The 14,194-nt window shown below is 44.3% G+C and overlaps 1 protein-coding gene across 1 annotated transcript in view; it reads right to left on the reverse strand.

The window, feature by feature from the left end:
- Positions 1-14,194, reverse strand: part of LOC311426563 (netrin receptor DCC-like) — a 357,945-nt gene that overhangs the window by 90,773 nt on the left and 252,978 nt on the right. The window contains exon 12 of the mRNA XM_084502992.1: positions 13,788-13,837. Coding sequence (XP_084359118.1) covers positions 13,788-13,837 — 50 coding nt within the window. The remainder of the gene's footprint in view (positions 1-13,787; positions 13,838-14,194) is intronic.

Here is a 14,194-nt window from a genome sequence, read left to right on the forward strand (position 1 = left end):
TGTGTCCATCCCTGCCAGAAAGCTCCTATTTATTTTTTTTATTTGCATGCATTCTTCTTAACAGCGATTAAAAAATAATAATAATCACAGAAAATGCCAAAAAATCGCATAAATCTGTACACCCCACAGCCAAGCTGCAGAAGGGAAATTTGTGTTCACAAATGGCACCGGGCCAATATAGCTGCGGATGGTAAAAGACCATATTGCCCACGTATCTCTGCATAAGAGGCAATTAAAATATGATGGTAGGAAATGCTAAAGAAAACGAGGGAAGCACAAGCATTTGTTGTGCTTTATTTTTTTTTTATATATGAAATAATACAATAAAAATAAAACCCAATTAAAAAAAAACTCTGCCAATGCTGCAAAAATCTTATGGCTCATTACAAGCCATCGGAAATCGAAGGCAGACAGACACCCAAATTATCTCCCAGCTTGAACCAAGTGTGCTCAGACTGAGTCCTGGAATGAATGACTTCTGGGTTTATGCCAGGCTACAGCTGGATCCCGCCTCGGTAAACTTTTACAAGCCGTTCCAAAATTTCTCGTGGCTCATTTTGTCGTGCATCAGCGGAGGAAAAGGTCCTTGCCCTAATGAAATAGGTGTTCGCAATAAATGCTCTGCAGCTGGTTATATGACTGGACACATCACTTAGCTCCTTCCATATGCTCTTATTTCCCTATGTGAGTGGATAAAAGACCTTCAGAGGTTTGGGGAGCAGGGGAATGTGCAAAATTATATTTGGCATAGAACCTCCCTAAAATTAAATATGATTTTCTCCCTCTATTTCCGTACCCGTTTCTTTCTTATCTCGAGTATTTTTGAACTGCCAGTCACTCAAACCATCCCGACTTCCAGAGTTTAGATGCAAAACCATAAAATATCGAGCTCAGTGAAAAGAAATTAATGAGTGTTTTCTTTTTCAAGGGTATTCTCTGGCGAATAACACCAGCTAACCGACTGTGCGCCGGGCAAATTGCTGGCTGGGGTGATTAAATCAGAGCTTCTCAGAAGCAACATGCCTGTCAGACTTCATCGAATTTGGTTACGTTAACAGAGTTTTACTTTCTTAAAATGTAATTAGCAATAAATTCAATGAGAGGCTTCGATAACATCGTTCAAAATAAATAGGAAATGAGAAAACGCCGGGAGGGACAAGAAGGTGCTGCGGGCAAAGCGCACCAGGGGGAGGAAAGCACACCAACCCAGCAGGTTTTTGGTGTTTTTTAAACATTTTATAATTAAATATATATATAAAAATCATGTATAAATAGGTATATATGTATAAATATGTCTGTATAATTCGAAGGAAAAGCCATGTAAGGTTTTTTTCTAAAAAGACCCCGTGAAATGCTGCAAAGAGCACCGAAGGCTGCATTGCTCCGCGGGGGCAAGCGGTGCTCGGAGCAGCCAGGAAAAGTCTCCCCTTGTCCTCTAGGACTTCCAGGACTTTAGGAACACGACTTATTCATAAGCTTTTAACTAGTCTTAGGATTAGAGGCCCCTGCATTTGACCGAGCCAACTTAATTCTCTTGTGTCTGCAAGGAAATGCTCTCAGGGTGTCCACGGGATTGGCTTCCCGCAATTAATCCCGATTCTCGGCTAATTCTAAAATCTTATTAAGCCCAGAAGAGGGCTGTCAGGACAGCTGCCTGGCAGCATCCGTCACAGCAAGGGTCTGAGGAACATCCCCAGCCTGGGCTGCAACCCACAGCTTCCCTCTGCTGCCTGCAGCCTGCCTTTACTGCAGCAAACCCACCCCAAAAATAAATAAGAACAGCAGATGTTGGTGCTTCAGCACAATGATGTTTGGACTCTTTTTTTTTTTTTTTTTTACAAGCATATTTAGGCTCTGCACTCGACTGCGGCACGTAGCAGCTCCGACGAGGTTTTTAAACAGCTGGAAACTTCAGAAAACTTCAGTAGGGATGCTGGATATAATGAACACTTAAGCGGAGCTGCAGAAAACCCGTGCTGAAAATAAACTCATGAATATGCAGGAGATCGACTAAAGTTTGTTGCGGGATATTGGGGGGAGCAGTTACGCTTAAATAGCAGGTAAAGAAGCAGAGAGCAAGCAAAAAGAGTGAGGTTTTTGGTTAAAAGCAACATGTTTGATGCTGGAGTCACTGGAGGAGCAACGACTCCTCGAGCAAAGGCAGCGAAACCTCTGAACCGAAGGATGCTGAAGCAGTGAGACCTGTGGGACCGAATTACCTATGGGACTGGGGAAGACATCAGCCTTGGGCGAAAAGGCTCCAAAAATGTCCACGAGAAATTTCCACCGCTTCTTTTTAGTCCCAATCAGGAGACAGAGCTCCCCAGTTTTCCTCCTGGGCTTTCCACGGCACCAGCAACTTGCAAATGCTGATGAAATGAATTTATACGTTCATTTACCCATTTATTTTCACAGCACCCTCATGGAAGGGATGACGTTATCCCCTTCTTCCACTCGAGTGGGAAAGATTAAGCCCTGCTACTTTGGGGTGCCCCCTTTCAGAGAGGAAACCTGGCTGTTTTAGGGGAGTTCATCAAAGGTCGGCTGCTAGACGGCACAATCAACTGGAAATAACTCACGAGTCCTCGGATGCGTCCCGTGAATAATGATTTAGAGGATTAGAGCTATTTCTTGCACAAACCTGCCTCTTGGAATAAAAAGCAGGGGATGTATTTATGCATTTATTTATGCATTCCCCCTCCAAAAAAGCCACAGGGCCAAAAACACCGGTGGCATCCAAAGCTCAGGCAAGCCAACCCTGGCTGGCTGCTGAAAGAAACCGTGCAGAAGAGGTGTTTGGGGACACGGGGATGAAAAGGAAGCCTCGCACTCGGAGCCAGCTTAGGAGGCTCTCTATTACACCTGAAATGCTATCGGTAATTTCTCGCTCTGTTTATTTGCTCCCCCCAAATTGATTGTTGAAGTGGCGTGTGGCTGCGCAGGGAATCGTATCGGTGCCGTGGGACGGGAGCAGGCTGTGCTAAAGAGCTGCACGGCTCCTGGCGGCTGCAGGATGAGATGCTGAGGACAGGCAGCAGCGCTCGGGGACTGTCTGACATGCAAATAATAATAAAACGCCACTGTACAGACACCGCCGTGGACTGTCATTGCCTGGCAGCTGGTAGGGGATGAGAGGAGGCATGGAGCTGAGGAGCGAGCTTGGTCCTGCTTCACGGTCTGAATATTGTCATAAAAAAATGTCATTCCCCTCTTCCAGCTTCTCGAAGATGAAGATTTATGAAAAGGGAGACCACTTCAGCAACCCCAGGCTGCTTATCGATGGGTTGAGGACAGCGGAAAGTAAAAGGAATGATTTCCAAGTGGGAAGTTTCCATCATTAAATGAAGGACTGCTGAGCTCTCACGTGGGTGCAGGAGTTTCAAGGAGGCTCACGCTTCACCAAAACCACAACTTTATATCTGACAGCATCTGCGTGGAGGTTGAATGCCCTTGCATTTATGTACATGAACCTTACAGCTTTCATTAACCCGTCTTTGCTCTCAAAACAGGTGAAACCCCTGCTCTCGATGCTGCTTCTCATCCTGCTCACCCAGGATCTGCGATGCTCTGGGATCACGCTGCCCACCTCCCGATGCTGTAGCACAAATCCTGCGGCACAGACCCTCACACCCCATACCCAAAGCATCCTTACTTTGCTCTCAGCAAGTTCACACAGCGCTGGATGCTGCTCCTCACCTCCTCCAGCGTGTTTCTCCCACTTGGACTTGCCCGGGTTCGCCTTCTCTGCATCATTTGTGTCTTCAGCTCCGACAGCACTGCTACTCCCTTTTACAACCCTGCTGTTCTTTTCTTTTCCTTTATTTATTTATTTTTATTTTTTTTTTTAATTGCAAGATGTTCCCCAGTCAAAACAATTCCAGGAGAGGCATTAGAGCACGGAGGACTAAATAACAAAGAAAACCACGGAAAGCCACGTGCGATGCAATCTGGCAGCGCTGCAAAATTAAAACAGAGCGAGGCAGAACTGGAGATGAGTGAATTATTTACAGCGAGCAATTTGTCTTCCTGTCTGCTCGCAGACAAGGAACTGGCTTGTTTCCTCCGGCTCATTCAAGAGATGGGAACAAAACGGTACTTTGGGATTCCCTGCTACACGCTAAAAGGCTGAGAGAAATTCAACCTACAGGTCACCTAGGATTACGTCTGCTTCTTATTGAACAAGTATGGAAGCATTTTGATGGTGAAAATTTGGATAATCTGGTTTCTGCCCAGCAATGCCCATGGTTTGGGGCTTTGGCACCGCGTACCCCGTGCAGCTGGCTCCCATCAGGGCACAGTAAATAGCAGAAATAACAGAAATAATATAAATATCGTTGTGCTCCTAGGCAGAATGAGCACTTTGAACCACCTTGTTCTCAGTGAATAGGAGGAATAGAGGAGAAACTTGGAAATTATCGCACTTGCTGGCTCCAACGTGCGATTCTGGAAGGCCCTGAAATCCCTAATTCGAGGCCAAATCGTACCGGCGATCAGAAAACTGACAAACATATTTTGAAGACGCTTACGTAACTTCAAAATGAAATCGGGCTTCAGCAAGCTACGAATTTGGGGAACGGAAAGTAGGGCACTGCCACAGACAGCTGGAGCAAACCCACAGCATTAAAACCTCCGCTCCATAAACCAGCGGGGATTAAAGCACAGACCTGCCAGTTCTCAACCCAAAGCATCCCCTCTTTCTATTAAGTTTTGATTTTTTTTTTTTTTTTTTTGCAAGCAGCTCTGCCACATTCAGATGTTTCCTCTGGTATTAAAAAACAATGCTGTGCTTATCAGGACTACCGCGACGCCAGCAATTTGCAAGGAACGTGTTTATAAATGCACCGACTGTTTACCCCAACACATCAAATTAAGGGGAAATATATTTAGGAACAGATTTGTGCTGCTTTGGCTGGTGTGATTATAAATTATTTTGTCAGCCTCGCTGCCTAATTGCTAAAGGATAAGGATCTCTTAAGGGAAAAAGCAAATATTAGAACAAGCGGAGAGCAGGCTTAGTGCCTAGGAAAGCACATGAGTGTGAACCAGCCCCTCGATCTCTGGCTCACCCTCGCCATCATCACAGTGTTTTTTGGAGAAATCTTCTCTTTCTGTTTCTTCTTTCCAGCCCGATGAGTCAACGTGGGGCATTGCACAAAGAGAAACAGGAGGGAGCTTTTCAAGGCTGGGCTTTCACTGTGTAAATCTCCGATTTGGAAGAAAACCATCGTTCAGTCACTCATCCAAAGGAGATATTACAGGTCAAAAGTATTTTTTTTCCTGCTAGAAATGCAAATCAGGCAACTTCCTTCTTTCAGTGTGCATTAAACACCCTTTGTCTTTTCACTTCGGTTGCAGCATTTGATGGCCAAATGCTTGGTCATGGCAGGTTGGCGCCCGTGGGGAAAATTACTGTTTAGCATCACCCTAAACCAAAGGTAAATACAGCTGTACACACCTCAATAAATAAAAAAATAATAAATAAATAATAAAAACCAATCTCCTTTGACTGAATCCATCCCTCTGTGCATGTCATATGCCACGGGCTGATTTTTCAACCTGCGTTGACATTAGGTACAACTGCACGGAGCATTGAGAGTACCTCTCTCCGGTCCTTTACCAGACTGTACAGAAGTTGAAAAAAAAAAAAGTCAACTGAAATGTTCATGATTCAGCAAAATCACTGATTTTTTTTTTTTTTTTTTTAATATCCTGCAACTTATTTTTTGCTCAAAATTTAGAAATGGAGTCTGTTCTTCTTGGTTTTTATTTAATATTAGTGCCTTCTTCATACCATGGTTCTTAAGCACGTCCAAACCGTAGATGTAGAGTAAATATAAAAAGATAAAATGCCGTGTAAAGATATCATGCACTTTAGGTGAAGATGGACTGCATGAAACCAACCTCATCCCGGAGCAGAGCTAAAAGCTTCAAAAGTTGCACGTGCGGAAGCGCAAAGCATTACCACGATAATGCTGCAAATATTGCTCATATTAGAAGGGAGATGGGTGTTTTAAGCTGGGATCTTTCTTTCCAAAGCCAAGCAGAGTTTATGTTCTCCTGCACAGGGACAGGAGCCTACAAATATTTTGGCTCCTTCCCCATAGGTCCCATTGCGCCGGGGCATGGCAGCAGCCGGTATCGGCTCCCTGTGGCCACCCGCAACCTTGCCTTTCTCCTTCCCCGGCTCTTTATGGCTTCTCTCAGAGATACCCGGGAACACAGAGCTCTACTAATCAGTGTCATAGCTCGTTAATTTGGTTTATTGGTCTCTGGGTAAGCCTCACATGCTGCACCGTTCGGCAGGCACCGAGTCTTTATCATTAAGAGATAACTGCCCAGAGCTCCCGCTCGGCGTGTTGCCTGCTGCATTAAGTGGCTTAATAGTACCGCTAAATTTATCCTAAATGAAAAGGTGGCCGGAACATTCATCACCTCGAACAAGGTTTAATCAAATCCCATAACATAATGAACCTGCCCAGGTTTGACACCGTAACCTTTGAGGGTTTCTGTGCGCTCAGCGGCAAGGTATCAGACGGGGACGATGCTCTTCAGTTCTCACACTACTCAAGATAAATAGCTGGAAAAAGCTCTTGGAACTTGTGCCACGCAAGTATTTTGACGGCCACAATTACAGTGCTTCCCTGATAATGACACATCTTCCAGCTTCATTAGTTCAAGGGATATTTACAGAGAGAATGGCCCCCAAACAGTTCTGGTCTCAGAAATGCGGATAATTAATATTAAGAGAAAGTATCGATCCACGAGCCATCAGAAACTTTTCTGCTCTTAAAGGTTAAGCTCAGAGCTTGTTTCTATCCTTCCCTAATAAGTAATACATTTAAAGGTTAAAGATCTCTTTCTCGACGGTCTTCTCCTTAAGTAGTATCTTTAAAGGTTACTAGCATTGTTTCTAGAGGACACTTCACTAAATAGTGGCGACAGTCACTTTGATTTTACCTTTGCTTCTTCTAAACCACTCAGTATCGATTCCGACACGAGATGCTCCTGGACATCATTCATATTTACTTTCCCAACTTGGATAAATTCTCTGAACGTTCATCATAGTTTCAGAAACAACGCTATTTTACCCTACGTTGCTCCATCTGGCAAGAGAAGAAAAAACAATTTTATCTTTCCTCCAATCTCACTTTCCAGTATACGCAGCTCATCTTTCCCTGCTGCCATAACATTTACATATATCTGAAGAGTTTCAGCCTCCACGGTGCTTTACAAACATTAGCTAATTACAGAAATTACCACGTTTTTCACACTTGGCAAATATCATGTTAAAATCCAGCTTAACCACCCTGCTGGCTCTTCAGCCTTGCTGTACAGAAACGTCACCAGGCAGTGCGATAGAGTTAGCAGAGGAAAGCTTCTCCTGATTTTTTTTTATACTCATCGATTCAGCCATCATCCCTGCTGGAAGGAGAGGTTTGGGGGATGGCAGTTTGTTTGACTGTCTGGCTTAGCTCTATCACCTTGATTTTCCCCCAAAACCACCACCAGAAGGACAGTTTCGGTATGCAGAAGTGCCTCAATTAGCAATTTTGTTCGTATTTTGGTAGCAGTGCTCTCAGCGAGTCGATACCCGGGAAGGATGCTCAGCATCCCAGCAGGACTTGGGACAGCAACGTCCCCTTGCCAGCACCTTGCACACCCTGCTGCTTTCTTAGGTAGATTTAAGCTTAGCTGGCGAGAAAATGGATAATTACCATGCTCATTTGGGAGAAAAATGCCTCCCGTGCCAGCTAAATGTCTGACATATGATGACGAAAGGCTCTAAGCAGGATAGATGGCACCTACTTGAAACAGTCTGTCCAGCCTTAAAAGAAACATCCTTGCTTGCTATTGCTTCGTCATAAAGGGCCCAATCCATCCTCATCCTTCAGGGAGCCCGCGGTGCTGCACCGGCGTGATGTACAGCTCAGCAACAATTCCTGCGAAGCTTTGGATGCATTTATGGCACATTTTAATGTACGTTTAGCAGCAGAGCAATTTTAAGCAGCTGAGCTAAATGCAGCCTGACAGAATGGTTGATCTCCGGGGCTGTGCACCGCTTGTCTGCAGCCTTCAGACCCAGATGCTAAGGAAAGAAAAAAGTATATTTCTTTTTCCAGTGGCAGCATCTGGCTCTGGTGTGTCACGGAGCATCCCAAGGCAAGTGTCTTCCAGTCTGCATCCTCCTCCTCCGCAGCAGAAAACTATTTGGGGATCAAAATTGGAGTGAGGAGGAGAGGAACGAGTAACATCTTACCCTAAAAATGAAGAAAGCTTTGTGCCACAGGTTGCTGAAGAGCTGATAGTTTGGTGATGACGTTAATTTGGGGACCATTCAACATCATTTAAGATTCCAGCTGAGCAGCAAACCTCTGTGTAGGTGATGGCAAACTTCAGACACGAGGTTTGTTTTCTTTAGGTCCCAGGTTAACGTAAAGCATCCCATACAAGAGCACCTACAGAGCAGGCAGTCGGATGCCTAACTTCGATTGTCTAAGTCTTTTGCATAAAATTATTAAGAAAAGGGACAGAAAAACTGCATAAAAAAAAATCAGTCTGATAGAAAAAGTACAGGTAGCCCAGAAGGATCCATCTATTAGGACATTTAGTGGCACTCAGCACCTTAGGCGCCGTTCTCCATTACAAAATGTTAACGAGTTTGAAGACAATTAAAAACGGAGCTCGCTGATGGGATGCTGACCGCATTGTGCCCTTGTCTGGGCTCATCACAACATCAGGCTCAGCCATGAATCCAGCTCAGCCATCGGGGTCCAGCACCGCAGCCCCCTGGACATCCCTCCGCAACCCCACAGCCAGACTTCCTCTAAAATCAGGCAATTTTTGTCCCCATTTTTGTCCAACTTCAACACCACCCTGCAGCCCTGAGCGGGTCCAAGTGGCCATGAATATGCAGCATCTCCAGAAGCCACGGTTGCGAGGTGCTTAAGCAGTGTGAAATTAAATGATTTGTTCGGGGCGGAGGTCCTGCTACCCGCCAGCCTACCCCTTTTGACAGCAAGAGACGCTCGCCGTAGCTGCAGAGAGTTCAAGGTGTTGCGTGTTACAAAGATTTTGCTCGGAATAATTGACCACATGAGGCAAGAAGCAGGGAAAGAGTTTTGCTCGGTGAATGTTAAACAACACAATTATTCAGCGTAACGAGCTAAGGATAATAGGAAAGAGCTGCAAATGTGGTATTCAAGGGTACAACCCACGGCTAGCACTCGCTTAAGCCAAATTCTCCTTTGTTAAATTTGAAACAAAAGCCTCTGTTTTCCTACCGCGAGCCAGTGATGAAGACAATGAAGAATCTTCTTCCCCCAGTTTATTTATGGCACTTCCAAAAACCTCATAAACGTCAGAGACGTTGGGTAGCAAACATTACAGGGCATGACGACAATGAACTTTTTATTTATAAAGACAAAGATGCGCACCCACGAAACGATAGAAAAAAGAGATTTGTTAGCATTCTCCTAATCTTCACGCCAGGTTTCCATACAAAGCCTCTTCTACAGGATAATTGACGGGAGTTTTATATAAAATAGTGACTTTCTGGGCACTTCTTGTGATGTCCTCACCTGCACTCTCCCTCCACCGCTGCTCTGTGGGCCCGCTTTGTCAACGAAATGAAACACGGCGCAAAATAGCGACTTCAAGCAGTGCTTTGGGATCACACTTGTTCTCTTTAACAAGTGTTGGTTTTTTTTTTTACAGAAAGGTTTTCTTTTAGAAGACAAAAAGGTTGGCAATTTGTTTAGCTTGAAACTGCAAGTCCTGGACTTTTTTGTTTTCCAGCCGCCTGCTGTGAAAACGGTCCCCTTCTTTGACCTCTGCTGACGAAGGTTTGGTAATTGTCCCATTGTTTTTGAACAATGTGCTCAATGTTTTTTCTAGAAGGAGAAGCTATAGGTGCAGGTATTTCTTTGACAAAACTCTATTAAGCGTTGGACGCGTCCTTCTCCTTAGCAAAGAAGGGTATTTTCAAACGAAATAAACTAGAAATGAGTCTCTTATTAGGAACACGCCACACATTAGTAAAAAGACAGGACAAAAAAGGGCATTTTCAGCTTTCATGTTGAATTAGGTTCACACCCAGAATTTAATGGCAACAGACATATGCACACCTACGTGTGTATCCTTCCCATCACTGCTCTCTCTTTTGGCCAAACTGGACGCTACACATAATTAATTCATAGGAAAAGAAAATCGGGAATTATGTAGAAAGCTTTGAAGGAAGATTTCTTCCTGAAATAACTCTTGGTCGCTTGCTACCAAGAGGCCAGCAGTGGTTATTTCTAATAACCAGCCAGCGGTGATTACGAGCCCCCGTGCCTTTCGCCGGTTTCTCAGATCAAATTCTCCTCTTAATTGTCTCAGCCACGTCTGTGTTGCGATTTACAGTGAAATCTCTTTTAGGCAGGGAACTGTATTTCTGTCCCAGTCCTCACCGTTATCAATTCTGATCTGACTGAGGTCTCCAGTCCCAGAGCCCCATCAATATTAAGCAATAATCACGGTAATAGTAATTCACGTCGAGCATCTTCCATTTGCTTGGCCGTCTCCGTCACGTTATTAAATTAATAGATCTGCCAGCACCAAAGAAAAATAGCAGCGAGACAGAAATCTTATTAAACTGGAGATAAAAATTTAAACAATTCTGCAAACGACCAAAGCAAAGTCTTGGGTCTCTTCTGTGCGCGGCTCAAACCCGGTTAGCAAACCATGACGGCTGGTTATTTGTTTTGATTGCATCAGTCCCTGCTTTTTAAGCGTTTAATTGAATTAATTCTCAGCAAGGGCTGCCAAGAGAAGAAAAACAAGAAGATGGGCAAGACAAAGACTGCAGAAGTGCAACAGGAGGCTGGGTTATCACAACCTTTTACAAAGGTGAGAAACTGCGTATGGTTCTTCGCCTCGTTAGGAGTCACATTAAATAAAAAAAAAAAAAAAAAGGAAATAGCATTTCGGGGCACGATCTTTGAAGATGGTTCTGCTTGAAAGAAAACTTTTTATTCCTTGATATTTAGTGAGCTTAGCTCGTTTCTGCTATATTTGCTGTTTCTGGTTGCCTAGATGTAGATATTTCAACTCTATTCCCATCTTACAAGGATTTTATGTGGTACGTGGGTATGGGCACTTCCCTACATCGTCCCTACCTGCAGGATGCGGTCCAGGAGAGCTCCGAACAATTCCACATCACTTTTTCTTTCCAGTAAAGATCCACGATACACCCTTCAAACACCTTTTTACACAGGTGCCAGCCTGTGAGCCTTTAAAACTGATACTCTCCATTAACAGTGGGTGCTTTGGAAAGCCATAGATCTCCTGAGCAGAGGATGAATTTTGGAGCAGAGGCTCACGGCTGACTCTTTTACCCCACCTGTACAAAATAACTCTACCTGTAAGTGCAAATAACCCTATAATACATCCCAAGGTAGGAGCATCCGTGCCCCATCCCATGCAGCGTCGTAACCCGGGTCTTATTTTCTATTTTTGTTCAAAGTGCTTCAAAATGGAAACGCTCAGCCTAAAAGGTCACTAACCATGATCAACTGCTCGGTGACATTTTACCTTGAGAGTAAGGAAGGAAAAAGTAAACACGAAGCTTTGGAACAAGATGCGCCAAGACGACAATGCCCTTTGGGCACTGCTTGTAAGACGAAAGTAACTGCAGCAGAGGGAATTTTGAAATAAATAAATAAAGATCCAGAAGGTTTGATGTCATGAAAGCAAGCAGGGAAGAAAAAGATCAGCCTGACAGGTACTCAGTGGTCCCGATGGATCGGAGATCCTATAAATGTTCCTTAAATTGCAGTTTACCCTAGTCAGTGAGCTTTGGGCTCCTGCTTCTGGGCAGCTGTGCAAATGGACATGGCGAGGATAACGTCCGAGGGGACGTGCTGATAAGACACAGATGGGTGGGAATTGCACCTTTCTTTCACGTGCTGAAGTTTGAGCTTTGCAATGTCCTAACGAGACAGTGAAAATCAATGAAATGAGCTCCAAAACAAGAGCTTATGCAGTGCCGGTAAATGTGAGGAGTAAATAAAAAGGAGCAATCTCACCCATCTCTCCGAACGCATTCAGAAGTAGCACTCATCAAGCACGAAGCGCAATTAACACCTATTATGTACAATATTATCTTACGAAAGAATATTAGCCCACTCCATCATGGAAATGGTACAGGTTTTTCTAAGAAGGGAATTACGGCATTGAAATGAAACAAATGAACGCTTCCGAAGAAAATTGAGATGTGCTCATCGGAATAAGCAAGACGACAACAGACCTACCTGCACGTGGTACGTATAACTCCATCAGTAAGATATTTCTTCCCCACCCCTCCTTTCCCTCAGGACCAGCTCTGCTTCTCGTTATTCCCAGAGATTTTTCTATTTAATCATGCCACAGTTACATCTATTACAGACGTTAATCTGCAATCAGGGAACAGCTTCTGCTGTTCTCTCCTCACTTGAAGTGGCACTCCTGTTGCTGAAGCCTCTCTGAAAAAAAATCACTGCTTCTCTTTCGAACATTTTTGGGGTGTTTCAGGGCTTATTTTAATGAGATCTTGAAAGGAAATGAGGCTTTTCATTCCCATGTGTATGGGAATATGTGGTGTGTCCACCTGAGGAGCTCACCAATATATTTTTGATGCTTCTCCCCACTTCCCTTAAATGCCATGAAGTCTCACAGGGTTGAATATGACATGGAGAAAGAAGGAGTTGGGCTGAGAATGACCCAGTTGGTGTCCCCTCATAGGGAAAACCTACAGCATTGGTAAACTTGTTACAGGACAGGAGAATCCGTGTGGGACCTGCACAGCAGGAAAGCTCCGAGGTGCCGTGGCTCTGCAGCAGGATCAAAATTCACTTTTTGAATCCTATTTATACATTAGACAAAGCTGTTTTATAAAATTATTCACATTGCTGGTCACACACAGCTCCATTTTGCATAGGAAAATACCGCAGCACCTGATTGCCTTTTATCTTTTTCTCACATGAACCTCCAAGAGATCAGAATACATGGTTTTGTTCACGGTTTTGCTACGATTCACTGATTTTCAGTTAGTAATATACGAGTTTTTTCTTGCCTTTGTTTCTGTCTCCTCATGCCAATGCTGAAATATGGCACAGAAATGTTTTAAAAAAACAACACGGAGTTTTTCTTCTAATGAGATTTCACCTGAGACGCTTTTGTGTGAGTCAATGCACATGGGAAAGCATGCAAGAAAGCAAAAATAAATCCTCACAGAACTCCTTAAGATCACAGAAACGTTATTTTGATCCTTTCAGGTATGGCCACCCTGACCTTTTTTGCCCTTTACAGTGACACAGGACAAGTTGCAATGGCAATCCCAAGGAGGGATTGCCCAGGGGGAACAGAAAACCTTTTGGTAGACACACTTATACTCAGAGAACCACATTCTGTAATGGTGCTCAGTAACACAGCTCCAAGTACACCAGAATAACACCCAAAAAGCCACGGAGGAGCAAATTCCTCCTTGATTCTTGGCATCAACAGCACCCCAGGATAATCTCATTCATCGACTACCACCCACCTCTGCTGGACTGATGCTGTAGGAGGGCTTTTTTTTTCCTAATTAAGAAGTTTAGGGGCATAGGTGGCATTTGGGCCTGTGGAAAGGAACAGCGGAACGCCTCCCAAAATCAAATTCAGCCGCAGAGGAGGGATGAGATGCAGATGGTGGAGATGCAGAGCCTACCAAAAGCAGGGATACCTGCACGCAGGATCACCGGCCACAAGATGCTGAGCACGGGCAGACTTACCCTGGAGTTGACCACTTCCAAGGAGACGTTCTGGGGCATCGCACTGGGCACTGAAAGGGAAGAGAAACAGAGAAGTGGGACAAGGTGCCATCAATAGCCAAATCCCAACAAGCTACACCCAATATTTCTCCCGTTGGACAGAAAGGAGTGTGTTTTTTTCCATGTGGTTTATAATCTGCTCACAAGCATGCACATCATCCAGGTGGCACTTCAGAGGTCCCCTAGGGAGAGAAAAAACCAACTGCATCTGCTCATTCCTTCTCGTTTGTGATAGACCTATTAGCAAACCCTTTAAACAGCCATTCAGTGGGTTCCCTGCAGTGACACCGACTACTTGAATTCATTTCTTTGTTAGCATCTCGGTCGAAAAAGGGTAGGAGCAGGGCAGAATTTTTTCTGGTATTTAT

Source organism: Aythya ferina (assembly GCF_964211825.1).
Source record: "Aythya ferina genome assembly, chromosome: W".
In the NCBI taxonomy this organism is placed as follows: Eukaryota; Metazoa; Chordata; class Aves; order Anseriformes; family Anatidae; genus Aythya; species Aythya ferina.